The 17,355-nt window shown below is 44.6% G+C and overlaps 1 protein-coding gene across 3 annotated transcripts in view; it reads right to left on the bottom strand.

Moving 5' to 3' along the window:
* The window catches only part of AP2B1 (adaptor related protein complex 2 subunit beta 1), a 98,036-nt gene that overhangs the window by 73,768 nt on the left and 6,913 nt on the right, over positions 1-17,355 (bottom strand). For all 3 annotated transcript variants that reach the window (XM_050928918.1, XM_050928920.1, XM_050928921.1), the window contains exons 3-5: positions 15,944-16,049; positions 14,126-14,261; positions 11,712-11,957 (exon numbers count right to left, since the gene is read on the bottom strand). In XM_050928918.1, the coding sequence (XP_050784875.1) occupies positions 11,712-11,957; positions 14,126-14,261; positions 15,944-16,049 (488 nt within the window). The remainder of the gene's footprint in view (positions 1-11,711; positions 11,958-14,125; positions 14,262-15,943; positions 16,050-17,355) is intronic.

The following is a 17,355-nucleotide window of genomic DNA, read 5'->3' as shown; positions in this document are numbered from 1 at the left end:
TAGCCTGCGCTGCTGTGAGACTCCCTGTTTAGTGTCGTTTCATCCCCCCACCTCCACCCCAAAAAGAATGTCCAATCCTACTCACTCAAGTATTCATCTCCTCCTACCAGGGTTTGTCTCACCACCTTCCCAAAGAGGCTCTTTGAAATCTCCTTTGTAGTTGCTGTCTCTGGTGCCATCCAGTGGCAAAACAATCATCACTGTCCTCGCACAGGCACGTTACCACTTAAAACAGAAATATCGGACACTGTCCAAACTCTCATAACCCAACCAAGCTAGGTCGGGGCAGCCATGTAGAAAATACTGCTGGGGGACGGAGCCTAGAAGCTGAAGGAAAGGTCACATTTTCTGACCAGTGCACACTTCAGGTATAGCCAGCAAACAGCAGCTGAAAAAATGCCGTTCTGTCAAGCCGCCTCAGAGTCAGAGCACCGATTGATATTCAAGATCTTGGAATGATCCATTCAGATAAACAGTCCAACACCTGGGAAATTAGAAGCATCTTGTAGCAGGTGTTATATTATTGCTCAGTAATAGAAAGGAGACTGTGCTATGACGGCTGCACAGCTGAATTTTGGCAGTTAACCTTTATAAATATACAGCATCTGCTACGATCCGTGCTCCCCACCCACTGCACACATCCCTGTTTAAGTAAAATGCAACACAACTAAGCGGCTAGTTTCTCAGTTTTTTGGGCCTTCTAAATTAAACACATCATAACCTAAACACTCCTGCTCAGTAGTAACCATACTCCCCCAATCACTCGTCTCTGCTTTGGCTCTCTGAATGATACACGATGCAGTAAAGGTTACACTGCTTGACAAAGGTATATGATTTGTGTACGGTGCTTTGAGGCTACGTGGCAATGGGTGCTATAGGAAAAATGTAAGATAGCGATGGGATATAAAGCCCACAGCTGCTGGCCATTTTCCCGGTAAGGAATTGTTTCTTTAAGTTTGGGCATGACCAGTCCCACCTGAGGGGAAAGCACAAAAAGGAAAACCTAAGAGAGATTCATCTGCAGGCCTATTTGTCTTGCTCACTTATCATGAACGGGGTCAGGAGCTTGGTGGATAGAAAACAGCAAATAAGTGAATCCTACTATATCAGCAAAGGCCTCTATATTCTCCATGCCCCAGGGAGTTTCCCTTAGTTTTCCCACACCAACAGTTCTCTCAAGTTCCATCTCGATCTGGCAGTCCCTTTGTCCTCAGCTGCTTAGAACACGATTGGACAACTCTCCTTTGGCCCAAACGGGACAGATGAGGCACAGCATGCAGAGGCGAACTGCATTGCTAGTCTCATTGCAAAGACGTGATCAAACATGAATGTGGGGTCAGTAGCCATGGAGTCAGTGACTGTGCATATTTGCGTAGGGTCAGTGGTCATGCATATTTTCTTAATGAGCATTCCAGCGCTCAGCTTTAGTACATGAAAATTACTAGTGAAAGGAATAACCCCCCACGCCCAAGAATAAATATTGGGGGGGGGGAGGAGGGGAGATAAGAGCATATTAGCCAGTTCTAACTAGTCTCTCTTTCCAAATGAATAGAATCAGTTTTCATGTCTCAAGATAGAGTCTCTTAAGAGGATGTACAGCTACCCCAACCCAATAGGAGAAGGCTGGGTTAAGGACCCTCTTGCACTCCCTCCGGGAGATCATTCAACAAAACCAAATGCATCTGCTTTAGGTCTGACCTCAGCAGAGAGAATAACCAAGGGGGCAACAGGGGCAGCAAGAGAGACCGGGGAAAGTAAGGAGACCTAGTCCATCTTAAGCAGGTTTGTACCTAACTGAGGGGTGGTGGGAACCCTGGGCTGCCCGAGGGTTTCCAATCAATCCATATGATGGGCTTCTCAGCCCAAACCAGCTCTGGTCGTCAGAGCTGGATATAACAGCGTCCCCAGGGCACATGCTGTTAATGCTGCAGGAAAGTCACAGGCACAAGGAAGTGTCTAATCACGTGACCTGGGGTTTGGCGAGTTTACTGATTAGTTGGGCGTAATCTCGGCTCAACCCAGACTGATTCACTGGGCAGTCTGTGGGTGGTATTAACACGATAAATCGCCCAGAGCGGAAACAGTTCTCTCATCCTCCTTTCCAACTGACGCTCATTTGTTCCTGTTCTTCGGAAGGACAGTCCCACTCAGAAACATGAACCCAGTTCACCTGGCTGGAGAAATAAGAGTCGGCCACTGCAAACAGACTCACGTACAGAGCAGCTTCCTATGTCAGCGGCAAAATTCTTTTCCCACAAAAATGGGACAAATCAGCCTCCCCAACAAAGATGGGCAATGGAGATTTAGCTTTACCACCACTATTTATACTCCTCAGAACACAGGAGTTTCTGAAGGACTAGTACAACTCCTGGATTACTTGATCTCTAAAGAACCTGCATTCATAGGCAGTGAAATGGAGATGAGATTAGCAACCAAAATCAGTGTCTGGGAGGAAGGAAATTGTCTCTATTTGGTACCACCCACCCGACAGCTTCCTCCCATCAGCCAAATTGTGGTACACCAACCCCATATCCAGACTTCCCTTCCTCACCACACATATATTTGGATTTTACAATCTTGCCGTCGGTCAGAGCCATTCAGCCTTTGTACTGCATTAGCACTGGCCAGTCTGGTTTTCTACTAACAAAAATAATTTGTTATTCACCCATGTACAGAGACTAGCAAAAAGAATCTAGGCGTTTGCACAGATTGCTCTCCCTTCTACTCTCAGATTTTCTGACTTCAGGGACTCAAAATTGTTACTGCCTCTTATTTCTCTTAACCATGCAGAGAACCAGTGCAACTCAGAACACGAGCTGAATTCTCTTCCTTTGCGGGTATCAACACCAAAATTCCCCTGAAGACAATGGGGTGACGTGGGTGGAAATAAAGTGAAGGTGGGGTGAAGATAACGGGCTCTCAGAGATGTCACTAAGGCCATAGATTGAAGATGGCTGGGTTTCACAGGTATTGCTGGCAGCCTGACTTGGCCCGGGGATGGTGCATTAGGGAAGAACTCAGCTTCAGCCTCAGAACCCAGGTTGAGTTTGTAGGACCCACAGGAAAACACCTTTTCCCTTGTAAATTGACCCAATAGGATATGAAAATGGAACTCTGCTCTGCTATTCTCAGTCACTCTACAGAGCAGAACTGCATTTTAATTGGAGATGCTCATTAAGGCTTACTAAAGACTAAAGAGAAGAGATGTTGCAACACTGAACTAGTGTTCAATACTAAAAACCTGGGGGCATGAAGTAATGGGAGGAGATGCTAACTCGGTACAAATTGAATTTTGAGAAGATCTCCGCAGAGAACAGTGATTCCACAGATTAAGAGTCATCAAAGGGAGCCACAGAATCAAGGAGAGAACAATGGTGTTGGACCCAAATAATGAAAGGATGGGTGTGGACATCCTCTTTCCCTTAACGTTTATATTGCTGAAAAGAGTCGACCAGCTCAGTGTTATGAACCCCAAGAGAGCTAGCAACAGAGCAGATGGAGTTCATGTTTCTTTAGTACAGTGCTGCTACCTTGTGGTTTAGTTATTAATTGCCAAATCAGAGCAAAAAGCCAAAAGCCAAGCTATTGTGCAGACGGAAATACTGAAAAGACTGGTAATCAGCCCCTCACTTTACGCATAATTTGAAACCTAAGAAGAAAATTCAGTACCAACATCCCGTGCATACAAGAAGGAGTTCACTAGAAGCACATCATCCTGGGCTGTCATTAACATGAACAGGTAAACCACGGTGACCAGACAGCAAGTGTGAAAAATCGGGACAGGTCATTGGGGGTGGGGGGGGAAGGGGTGTAATAGGAGCCTATATACGAAAAAGACCCAAAAATCAGGACTGTCCCTATAAAATCAGGACATCTGGTCACCCTAAGGTAAACTTTTAAAAATATACGTTGCTTGAAATCTAAACCAGTAGCTATTACGAGTGTTCAAAGAACCTCGTAATCAGGGCCAGGCCGGATCAGCTACCTACTGCTGTGGCTTCGTTAACAATGTCAGCATGTCTTGTTAAGAGTAGCTATCAACCCCAGTGATTTGCCATGTCAGAAAATAGCACAATTCCACCTAAGTCAGTAAATGTGTTATTCTAAACAAAAATCCTGCTTCAGTAAAATGAGGTGACTAGAAGAGATGACACGCCTTTCCTGAACTGAGCTGGCTCAAAGTCATCAGTGTAGGAACAGGATCCAGAAGGCTGAGCAAGGCTAGGTGTAAGCATAACTAAACAGGGAGCCCCTGGAGTGTTATATTTATTCTAATCATGGTTGTGCTAAGCATCACAAAAGGAAATTCACGGCAAACAGGGAGCAAGGCCTTTCTTGTGTTGAGGGTCAGGGCTGGGAGACAACCTGGGGTCTGTTCAGAGCCCTGTGATACAATGAGCAAACCTCAATGTCTCTCTGTGCCTACTTGTGGAAGGAGCAGAAGCACATCCTGGCTGAGGAGCGGAGAAGCTAGTGATGACTGCCACAGAAAAGCTCATGAATAAACTGACAGGATGCAGTTATAAACCTTTCCAAAAGCACGTTGGACTAGTGCCTTGTAATGAACGCACAAAATCTTAAAATGTTTAGATGCCCAGACTACAGCATCCGAGGGGTATCTACATGTGTGTGCATAAAATGATATGCACATCTACATACACGCCCACACTCCCCTCTGATGGATTGCTGTGATAATGTCATGGCCTCTGAAAACTTACAATCTCTGACTGCCCCATGACTTTTCCATAACGAGATGTTATTCTAAGAAAAAATATCTGCTTCCAGCAGGATCGCCCTGTAATTTCCAGTCAAACATCATCCTAACGAGGGGGATCTCAACTGTTAGAAACACACATCCCAAGCCTATATCAATTACCAGGCAATCAGCAGGCCCGAGATCGAGTTATTACTCTATGCAGCATCCTGTTGGAATGATTAATATTTGCCTGTGCGGCTAGGAGGAAGCTGATTACAGATCCGCAATAAAAAGCCATCTCAATGGCTGTTTGTGTCATTCGGGAGGAGGACTTTTTTTACACACACACACACACACACACACACACACACACACACTCCTGGGGGGCGGGGAACACACTGGAAATGAGGATTTCCTATTGGAAATTAAACATTCCATCCGCAGAAAATGGCATCTGCTCTATATTCTTGTGTCTCATCAAAAGAAGAGAAAAACTCTTTTGTCCTAATGAAAACATGAATGAGTTAAGATAAAGGTTTGCAGCCAGCTGGCTGCACCACTGCACACAAGAGATAACATGCTGCAGGGAGAGATGCCTTTTTTAGCTTGCTGCTGCTCTTTTGTTTAATTACAAATATATACTCGTTTAAATGAGAACTTCCAGTCAGCGTTTCTTTTCAACGGTTAAAGCACCACCAGATCTAAGAGTAAGAGCTTGTTAGTAAATGTTGGTTTGTACCCAAAACCAGAAACAATGTAACAAACACAATTCCTGGCTAGCAACTTCGCTGCAACACACCCACTCAATTTCACATTGCAGGAAGCAGGGATAAGCTGGACTTTTTGAATAGGAAACTGATATCTCTTCTAATCTGTATTTGACGGTCTGTGAGTACCTACATGGGGAACAAAAAATTAAAAATGGGCTCATCAATCAAGGAGACAAAAGCATGACATCTAATGGCTGGAATCTGAAGCTAGACAAATTTAGGTTGGAAATAAAATGAAATTTTTTAATAGTGAGGGTACTTAACCGTTGGTTCAATTTACCCAGGGCTGTTAAGGATTCTCTGACACTAGCCATTTTAAAATCAAGATTGGATATTTGTCTAAAAGATCCGCTTGAGTTCAAATAGGAATTATTTTGGGGAAGTCCTATGGTGTGCTATACAGGAAGTCAGACGAGATGATCATAATGGTCCTTTCCGGCTTTAGAATCTATTAATGCAGATTGGACACAACTCCTGAGTTTTGGAGTAAAAAGACGGCCATGAAGAGGCATGAATCTCCAACACTCCCATGCCTAGTCAAAGGAGGTTGGTGAATCAGTGTAACTGCAGTATTAATAAAAGGGTGTAACCAAGGTTAAGTTCTCAATAGCTGCAAAAATGCCCCCTAAAGATCACCCTGCCCACTCTTAGAAGACAAGCATGTACGAAGCCCGCCTAAGTACACACAACCTGATGAAAACAACAGATAAACACAATCCCAACAACCTCCCTGCCAACCCTGTAAGTTACACATGCTGTTCTAAGTCAATTCAATGCATTCTTATGAATAAATCTCTCCCCTCCACTGCTGTCACTCCTTACGCCCACATTCTCTCTGCTGGCGAAGCCTGAGTTGAGTCTAGCCAACAGTATTGCATGCATCAGGCAGCTCAGTCATTGTTGTGATGCTACCTTGGAGAGTGTCTGGTGACCATAGGGGCTGCAGGGCTTAACTCACACCCCAGGGCTTTGCCATCCCAATGCACCCTCCTTGCAATCAGCTGGGTTATTCTGGGTACTGAGGGATGGCAGGGAAGCTGTTTTCATTAGTAGTCTCTGGGCTGGTTCAAGCCATTTATTAAAATGCCCCATTTGCTGCTGTCCTCTAGGGTTTTTCCTGTTTTCATTTAATTTTGTGCAGCACTCAGGTTAAAATGTTTTAGAAATAGTTCTGAGTAACCACCGTTTCAAGTCACGCGCAATAGCAGAAGGTTTGTTTACCAAAATGGTTTCTTCATGTCCAGGTGGTGGATGGAGCAGGCTTGTTAACTTCTGGTGAAAGATCAGATCCTGTAAGTGGAACTAAACAGCAGAATCTAACATCTTCACAGCTTTCTCAACATCAGCTAACAGAAGGTAGGAGCTCTCCTTATGCCTTGTAAAGGACAGAGCCATTCACACAGCAGGGACACAGTGTCTCCAAGTAAACATCAACATTCATGTGAAACTCGGGACAGAACAAAAACCAAAACGTATCTCGAAAAGAGATCATCTAATATCAGAGCTGGCACGTCCCCATATCTCTTGCCACAGAGAAAGAAAGACACTTTAGCTCCACTATCTCTAAAAAGCTGCGAGATCAATAAGAACCTTTTATTTTCTAGCTAAAGCCCAGCAAGGGTCTGGCATTTTACCACCTGCCCTTGATTTTTCCACAGCTCTCAGGAAGGCATGAACAACAGATTGGCAATACTCTGCATGATTCGATTTGTGCATAAAAGACTGATAGAGCTGCCAGACATACACAAGCAGTGTGAAATGACAGGCTTTAATGAAGTCGATCAGACCTGTGTTCCAAAGTAGCCGAGAGCAGGGACACGCTCATGCCATTCTACTTTCACATACATAAACCAGCAGAAACGTCTCTTCTTGCTTCCTGCAAGAATTGCATTAAGAGATTATCCAACTTGCTGGACGCCTGTAGTCCCTAGAAACAGCACTGAAGAAAAGGATTGCGGACACTGTGGGGTTTCTCAAGCTGTCGCCCACCCCATCTTTATTCATAAATACTGACCCTGGTTCCAGGTATATGAACAGACTCCCTCTCAGCACCCCTGCTGATGTACAGATTTACTGCATAATTTCCCCCTCTGGAGCTGTCTTGTATGAGATGGATGGATTAATCTATACCTCAGCACTCCTGATAATTCACTTAACCGTATTAAAAAAAGAGCATTGACTTTTTACAGCCACTAATCTAGATACATTTCCTGGCACATTGATCCACCTATCCTAGGAACAGCTGGGGAGTCTGTGAAAGGCAGTAGCAAGGGGCTGTCTCTTGCACATTGCTCTCATGATATGACAGGCCTGGCTGCCTCCTCAGAACAGGGAGAGCTCCTGCGGTCAGATTTTCCACCAGAAAAATAACAGCCCTCAGGGGAATTGGGAAGCCTAGAACTTCAAAACACTGCAGTTAGAAATGCCTTCCCATTCTTGAAGCCGCTTAGAGAGCAGCCCCTGCCTGTTAGTTTCAAGACACAGCTTTAAAGGAAAACAATAACGTAAGCCGGAGGTGGTGGCTTAAGTGGACTAACCATCAGATCTGAAATGCCAAGAAAGCCTGCATCTCCAGGGTCAAGTCTCCAGCCATTCTTCCTTCAGATACAGGCATAGTGGAGGAAGGTTCTCTTCCACGCAGTTCATTGTTTATGAAGCTTTTAGAGGAGACCCTAAGAAATGAGTTCTGAGATTTTCAAAGGAACCTAATGTACCATGCCAAGCATACCAATAGCACTCAATTTTTCATAAGTGTAGTATCCATAGTAAAAATTCCCCTTGCTGTTACTGTTGGGCCATGTATGATCTGATGGAAGTTGTTAGCAAAGCACCAGGACTCGCGGAGCACTAACGCCGTACGTCAATCCAAGTTACGCTAGTTGTTACGTAAGTTATCTAACTTAAGTTAACATAACTTATATCGCCTTAAAGCGGTGTCTGCACCAAGCTACAATCGACGGGAGAGTGTCCGCTGTTGACATAATCTACCTCTCGTTGAGGTGGATTAGTTAAATTGATGGTTTAGGTCTCTCCCATCGACTTACTGCATCTTCACCTGACCCGCTAAAATCGACGCTGCTGCATCAATTGCAGTAGTGCTGATTTAGCTGCATAGGGAAGACAAGCCCTGACAAAGACACAAGCAGAGTTAGAGAGATACCATAACAACTATTTCCAAAGCCTGTTCTGAAATGTCTTCGTACGTACGTTCTCTTTCTATGTGGTGGTAGAACAAAGGGCTGTGGTTTCCAGATAAAATACAAATTAAAACAATAAAGCAAATCTGTGATACAGAGGAACTGTGAGCACACCCAACCCTGCCTAGTTTACAGGAAGTTATAAGGCTACACGGCCAGCGTCACAAGTCACGCTCATCCACAAGGGGTAGCAATGTTTCGGCCTTTTTTGCGATGACAATATAACTGAAAGACCCACACAAACAAGGGAAAACACTAACTAAAAAGGGGGAGTAGTGAAACTGACACTATGGCATGGACTGTCAAATGCACAAAGCAAACAATAGGAAACAAAAGCGAATGGTTTTTCCTCTCACTTTTTTCCAGTTACAGCAATCTTAGGGGTTACTGGTAGCTATAGTAGGCAAACTCAAAGGAGGAGGAGCTGTAATTTTTAAGCTGATGTTCCCCTTTAACTGCAACAGGCAGGAACGACGGAGAGAAAAGGGATATTTAGCAAGTTCCAGTTCTGACTAGACATAGAACTTACTAGTAACTGCAGTTGTCATTCACTGGGTGAGAAAACCATTTCCCCTTAGCTATGCCTTCACACCTTTATTGACCTTGGAAAAGCTGTCTTGCCATCTACCCACAGGGTGGAGAAGAGGGAAGCCAGACTCATTGGTCTACCCTTGCAGCAATGAATTTCCTAAGAGGTTCTTCTCTTTATGCTATATTCAAGACCTCCTCCTTGAACCTTTTCCTGACGGACATCTGCACTATGACACCAGTTGCCTACAGCTGAACTCCTAGACAGAGATCATACCCTGACTCCGCTGTGGTAGCCCCTTGACTGCAGGAACTCCCTCTCCCTAAATATCCAGCTAGCCTGTCCCTTTGCACTTCTAAATAAAGACTGAAGAGGGTTTACGGGCTTAACCACTGTTGGCTTCTGGATATGACGCCACTTCCTCTAAATGCCCCTCATTCAGCTTTTTTGTTAATTATCTGCTGTGGGCTTTTTTAATGTAATGCCCATGTTTTAACTGTTAAAGACAATACTTATTTACATTCAAAAGCAAGTGCTGAAACTTGTAGCTTCTCCTAAGATTATAGAGAATTCTTCACTCTGCTTAAAGCAACTGCGGTAAATGGTTTGGACAGGCCTAGAGACAAGAGTTTAGTACCACACAAACAAGATCTCTCTCCTGACTGGTAGATATCGGCACCTGCACAGCAAAGGTACAGGCCCTGTATCTGAAATCACTGAAGCTCAAGAATCCCAAGGTCTCTTCTTGCCGTTGCATCAGACAGAGCAATTAGGGATGTGGTATCGTATAAACTTTATGGTACATTTTTAACTCTGACTGAGGAATATGCAAGATACGAACGCTGAGCCTTTTGCACCCGTCAGAGGGCAACAGAATGGTGCTGATGAACTCCGACCCAGGAGAGCAATAAAAGAGTGCAGGACCCTCAATTGATGTCAGTCTGCTCTCTGTCTGTATACCGTATACAAGTACAAAGAGAAGCAAGACTTCCATGACAGCAACACCCACGAGGGCAAGAATTTTATTTGTCCTGGGAAAAGGGAGCAATCTCATGGCATCTCACTTGTACCTGTAACTGCACCGGCTCTGAATTTCCTCGGAAAGCCTGAGTTTGTTTTCATTTAGTACAAACGTCCCCACAACGGTGCTCAGTGCCTGGCTTGAAGAGCCACCGTCTAGCTGGGAAATCTCCTCCCCTTCTGCCCCATCTTTAGATATTAAAATTACTAAAAATGAGGAATAACTCAGTGATGGCGCTGGGAGTGCTCCAGGACTGCCTGCGGCCCTGCATCAGGCAGTGCCGTTTTCAAGGCTGGGAGAGCCGGACATGACTCATATAGGAGTCAATGAGTATAGCTCCTGACCTGGCTTGAAGAGGCCCTGACACTACCATGCTCCTCTCTTCGCAGGAGCTGAGCAGCACAGCATTCCCAGCTCAGAGCCCAAGCTGCGATTCCTTCTGGAAGGAGGCTGGGGATAACTGTGTAACAGGTAAATGATCTCTGGTGCCAATGAAGAGTTCTTAGTGGTTTACCGAGAGAGAGAGAGCGCGCGCTCGGGAACATCTAGCTCTTGGCAGAGCTCAGATGGTAACATCCAACACATCATTCTCAGGGAGCAACTCTGAATTCAAACAAGCTAGTATCGGAAATGAAGGGAAGACAAAAACAAGCCTGAGTGTCAGCACAGCTTAACACCATTGTTATTGCCAACAGAACCCACAGTCTCAGAAAGAAACAGGAGATGCCTCTTGAGAGGACAGTGGCAGCATTTCACCATCTGCCTAGTAGGCTTGGGCAATTACAGAACGAGATTGAATTTCACAGTTATCCAATTTATCTGTGTTCATTATCTGAGAAAGAAGAACTGGGCAGGGGAGTAATTCTCGAGTCTCAGCCAGGGAGAAAGAATCCAGAGATAGCTGACTCACTGGCTGATTTCAATGCCAGCCCCACTGAGGCACCAGACACTGTTTCATAACCACCGCAGTGCAAAGGGTGACTGGGTAAGCCAGAAAGCTGATCAATATGTCTTTTCAAATCAGTAAATCTATTAAAGAAAAATATTGCAATATGCTTCCAATCCTGCCTCTTGACTCCCGTCATGCACAAGTTCTGATTCACAGCAAAATTGTATTTTCATTCTCCTCTACCCTTCAAAAATTCAAACAAACAAGTTGACATGCCTTTTACTCCAGTGTGGCTCTTTAATGCAGTATTTTGCTAAACTGGTTTGGAAATGGAGACAGAGGTACACACCAAGAAAAGGTCTGACATAAACTGAAGTTTTACTTCTATAAAGGTTTTCAGTGGAAGATTCACGTGGTGGAAAAATCTACAAAGACACTGAGAATGTGAGTGTATTGGAGAAACAAGCCACTCTCCGCTCTTTATGGGGGCTGAATGTTCCCCAGTAGACACATCCATAAGGAAGTGGGACATTGAGAGCATTTAGGAACTCTCAGGATTCCTGATTACCTGCCCCGTTACAAGTATGAAGTGCATTTGAGATACGTTACCATTGGATTGGAGTCTGCAATCAGGTCACGTAGGGAATCCAGGAATCCCTGATCCTCCACCATTTGGGCATTGATGTCATGCAGCTTTGCCACACAGACAGCTGCCGTTTTCCGCACATAAGGGTCTTCATCCTTCAGACACTTCCGGAGTGGCTCGCACAAATACTCAGTGATCTTATCCACACGGATGCATCCCATAGTACGAACTGCCAAGGCACGGATCAGCGGATTTGGATCCTCACAGTCCTGCAGAGGGAAGCAACAGCAACAAGTGAGTTTGTAAAGCAAGCCACTGATGTTTTTCACCATAGCTGCTGAAAGCTGGGATCAGGATATTCTGATTTTACCCTGCCTAGACAATGGGTCCTCCCACTAGAGAAAGGCAATTTTCCGGTCCCGGACTAAAGGCTGGGAATGCTTACTGGTTCTGAAAACTTTCTTTATCGGTTCTCAGTGGTTTCTAGCCCTGGCAGCTTGCAGATAGTGAAGTCATATTCTCAATGCCATTTGTTTTTCCTCACCCACAGCTTCAGCTGACTTGATCACCCAATCTCAAGGACAGTAAGCTAGAGAGGAATGCTTTTGCCATGTGAAAGCCGGGAATTCTTAGAACACAGTGATTTCTAACCCTGGTGGTTTGAGGTAGTGACCGTTAAAATCATGTGAGAATTCAAGTGGATGGAAGATGGCAATTAACATAATGGGACTTTCTTCCAAGCCAATTTCTCATAGACCTCCAGAACTAGAAATAAATGTCCTACATAGTGTCACCATGGAACTGGGGTTCACAGCCATGGTAGTTTGCAATGCATCAGACCTTAGCTATCATAGATCTCTTAGCCTAGCAGTGCTTTTGTGGGTGGGTGGGGTGCAGAACTGGACATAGTTGATCTTGCACCTCAAGACCAACATAATTTTAATCAATTTTAAAAATTCAGCCTCTGTTTCTGCTAATTACCAGCAGGATTAATCTATATTGTTAACAAAGTGTTTCAAAATTCAGTAGACAAAAGACCGAAGCATGAAAGCCCCCAACAACACGAGGCACGCTTACCTTGCACTATTTAATCTCTTATGATGGAAAAACACCTGAAAGGGACTGATTTTCAGATGTATACATGGAAGTGATTCTCTGACAGATGCATTCAACTCCTGGAGGTCAGGAACTGTAACTAAGATGGTGACTTAGCCTGAACTGTTCCAAACTACGTTACTGCCCATCAAAATTCACCCCCTTCATAACACATTAGAGGAGAAATTTTAAAGCAGGAAAAGAAAGAGGTCAGAAAGTGCTACATCACTCACTAATAAGATATAATGGATAACTACATTCTGCCCCATGAGTCTGCTCATGTAGGGAGCTGCACCTTCACAGCTGACCTTGGAAAGCAGATGTCCCTTCTGAATGTGCCCCCACCTTCCCCCACTCCGCAGCAGCAAGCTCACACCCTCCTGCCACACTAAAAGCTTAGAAACATGCTCTGACTTATTTACTGGTACTTTATGGATGTTGGCAGGTCAATTCAATTCTATTTAGAGCATTAAGCCACAGTATACCGAGGAAACAGGTTCTTTTAGTCAAGTGTGTTAGAAGATGTAGATATAAATGTAAAAGTATGTGAAATAATGAACAGTACAAAAAATGTGGATCAGACTCTTATTTACTCTGATGACACAAGAAAACAAGGGATCAATGAATGAAACTGAAAGGCAGGTAATTTAAAACTGATAAAAGGAAATACTATTCTAAATAAATGGGGGGGATAGCTCAGTGGTTTGAGCATTGGCTTGCTAAACCCAGGGTTGGGAGTTCAACCCTTGAGGGGGCCGTTTGGGGATTTAGTTGGGGATTGGTCCTGCTTTGAGCAGGGGGTTGGACTAGATGACCTCTTGAGGTCCCTTCCAATCCTGACAGTCTATAATGTACAGTTAACCTGGGGAACTCATTGCCACAAGGTACTGAGGAAAAGACGTTAGCGGGATTCAAAGGAGGACTAGACATTTCCATGGATAACCAGAAAGTCCAGAGTTATAATAAAGGTTAAGACATGAACAAGGAACATAAACCCTCCTGCCTCAGGACATAAGCAACCCTCTAACTGATGGGGGTCAGTAAAACTTACTCTGGGTGGTCCTCTCAGAACCACCTACTGCCAGGCTTATGCGGCTTCTTCTGAAGCACCAGACACTTGCCACTGTCAGATATGGGATACTGGACTGGAGGGACCTCAGGTCTGAGACAGCAAAGCAATTCTCAATTTCCTGCACCCCCACAGGAGTCCCACACGAGCCCTAAGACTGGGGAGTACAAAAGTACGTAGATTACCTGCAGCCTAGAAGAAGCACCTGACAAACAAAGCACATTGCCATGAACTGTATGAGGCTGTTTTCTGATGAGCCCTGGGCCAAATTACCTTCACAAAGCTGTTGACAGCCATAATGGCCATATCCGGCTGACTCTTGGCATAGTTCATTAGGTACAGGTACACCAGCTTCTTCAGCTCCAGGTTGTCGGTCTGCATGCAGTTCACCACATCTGGAAAGAGCGAGCTGGATAAAAGGAGAGTGGAGGGAGGGGAAAGCAAAGAAGTCGGATGAACTGTCGCACAAAGGGTAAATGACCCGTTTGACCGCATGACAGTGGAATCAACGGAGGCTAGGTTAAGTCTGAAGTTCTGTTCAAATCAGAGGGCACTTTCCGCCCAAAACAAAGTTTGGAGACGATTTTATAATAGTTTAATCATTTAATCTCCTCCTGTGTTTTCATATAAACCAGTGCCTACAGCAGGTAAAATAAAATGCTCTTATAGAAGACGTATCTGATTATGAAGTTGACTGAACAATATTAACATCACGTCTAGTTCTGGGGTTCATCTGAAACAACAGGGAACGGAGCAACCCTTCACAATGTTTAGTAGGGGACAGGAGAACTGATTTAGACTGAAACTGTAAACCAATTTTTAACCCAGTATAATCTAAAACAATTAAGAGATTTAACCACAGCTCATATAAATGCCAAGTAGCAATCTGTAAGCAGCACTTGAGAGGAAGGTTTTACTGGATTACTGCATCTCTCAGGTGAGTTATGCAGATCTCAAAGCAAATGGGTCATGGGCCTTGGGGTACTTGAAAGGCGCTGTCCCTTCAGTTCATCATCTCCGCTGTCCTGCAGTGAAGTCATAATGCGAATTTGGAACCTTACATTCATTTCCCTGGCAACAGATCATGAACCCAGAATTATAACGACTTTACTGCAGGATACAGGAGAATCTGGACTGAAGCAAAGACAATACAAGACAAAGACAATACAAGAATACTTATAGCTATTTGTCTTTTGTATAAGCATTCCTCTTTAGAGTTTGATGCCGTGTCAAAGGCCTAGTTTGATGACTGTTAGTTCAAATCATAACTTTGTCTGATAGCGACTGGCATACACTCATCTGGAAACAATACCTCTGAGTTACCTTTTTAAATTAAAAACAAACCCCCTATCTAGGCTAACAAGTGGATTAAAAAAATGTCAGCCCAGATAAGACACCTAACATAGCTAAACTATGAACAGGTTTTGTTTAACAAGACGTTGGCCAAACCGACACTGGAGAATACTTTTAATTCTGTGCATTAATTTATTGCCCATGTAAGTGAAGAGCTAGGACCGGTTTGAACCAAGCAAAGTGCTAGCAAGCTTCTTCCCAACTACCGCCATCACCACCTTCCAGCAATCAAATAAAGCACTTGATCCTGGCCTATGCTGCCTCTACTCTTCCAGCCCTGGAGTTTCCCAAAGAAGAGACTGCCCATTCATTCCCAGTTTAGGACAGTATGATGGACAAATATCCATAGAAATTAAGAGGGGATCAGCAGGATAGAGTATTGGACTGGGACTCAGAAGACCAGGGTTCTATTCCGAGCTCTGCCTGCTGAGTAACCTTGGGCAAGACACTGCCCCAGTCTGTGCCTCAGTTTCCCCATCTGCAACACGGGCATGATCCTGCCCTCTTTCATAAAGTGCTTTGAGACCAACTGGTGCAGAGTGCTATATAAGAGCTAAATGCATTTCACTTGTAACTGGGTCAGAATTAGTAACAAGGTTTCCAGATGTTCAGAATCCATCAAACCTCCCAAATGATTGTGTGAATTCAAACGCTATCACAGTGTTTCAGGACAGAAAGGCTCCCAACACAGGAGATAATGAAGTTGGAGACCATATGGGAGAGGGAAAAAGCCTTTACCTGACATCCTTCCCCACAGTCATGGCAGCAATAACCTTCTTCACCGCTTCTTTCCTCTTCTCTTTCTTCTCATTGTTGAGTTCGGCCTTCAGTTCAAAGATCTCTCCTGCAAGGAGACAGAACAGTCTGAATTCCATGAAACCAGTGGATTTAGCTTTAGAGTTACCTGGAAAGTGACTTGTGCTCCCATCAATGCTGAAATGCTGCTTCCATCATCTTTGGGTTAGTGGATGATTCATGAGGTTATAGGAGGCCCCAGAAGAACTGCAGCACGAGCTGCACTGGGGAAAATAGAAAACCACCCAATGGGAGGCCCAAATTTGACAGCCTGGGGCAGAAGAAACCAGCAACGAGTCAGAGTGATTAGCCTTTGGAGCAGAGCTCCAACATTGCTCAGCCCCATTTGCCAGTTAAACAGCAGTGCTGATGAGCTCCTAAGCCTGGCAAGCGATCTTAAGGATGTCTGGGGGTTGCTGTTCAGCCAAGAGAAATAAGGTGATCATCTGTGCTCTAGCAATGGTGTGGAGGACACGGCCACAAAGAAAAATGCTAATAAAAGCCACAATGTATGTCAGAATCTCACCACTTTCCAGGGCACTAAACCACATCGCTAAATTAGCCGCTGAGAAAGTGCACAAAGAAACTATCATATAACAAGGACCAAAAAGATCGAGGGTGCAGAGAGGGGAGGCACTGGACCAGAACATGTATGAAATTGTGGCTCAGCTTAGCAGAGAATTCTGCCCAGACTTTCCTAGCTTCATTCTTGTCACTGGTTGCTTCCTGCAAGCACAAGTGAGGGAACGGGGGGATGACACAGATCACAGTGCAATACAAAAACGGCAGGACCAGCAGCATCAAAAATAGGGAAGGGCAATTTTAGTCAAACAAAAAAACCCAAAAAACAGGTGAGGGAAAAGAAAGACCAGGCAAAAAGATAGAACAAGCAAAAGACACTCAAGGAAGAATCATGCCTGGATTCAGAAAACACCTATAAAATAACTGAAGAGACCCTTCCTGAGATTAATTCTTCCAGCTTTACCCTTGTGCAAAATCAGTTGAGGCCTTAACTCTGGTCAGACAGCAGCTGTAGGACAAGCCTGGCTTGGAAAGGAAGCAAACCCTTCTCTGCCTGGCAGCTGATTTCCCAGAGTAGGCATCACTATCATCAGAAACCACAAGCCACCTAGAAGGACACACAGCACAGCAGGAGTCAAGGGTAACATCAGGGGTGAGCTTTCGTGGAGGATCAAAGCGCCCCTGGCAATGCTGCACTCTAGCCCAAACCTTTGCTCCACGTAGACCAATGCAGACAAACTACTGTAGGATTGTCCTGGAGAGCCCATGATTGCAATATAGAAGAGCTGAATGGTATGAGAGGTGCCTGTTTCCCAGATGTTTGTGTGGGTCTA

Source organism: Gopherus flavomarginatus, chromosome 19 (genome assembly GCF_025201925.1).
Source record: "Gopherus flavomarginatus isolate rGopFla2 chromosome 19, rGopFla2.mat.asm, whole genome shotgun sequence".
Classification (NCBI taxonomy): domain Eukaryota; kingdom Metazoa; phylum Chordata; order Testudines; family Testudinidae; genus Gopherus; species Gopherus flavomarginatus.
Note: the sequence above shows the minus strand (reverse complement) of the source record. Positions and strands in the feature narration are given on the sequence as shown.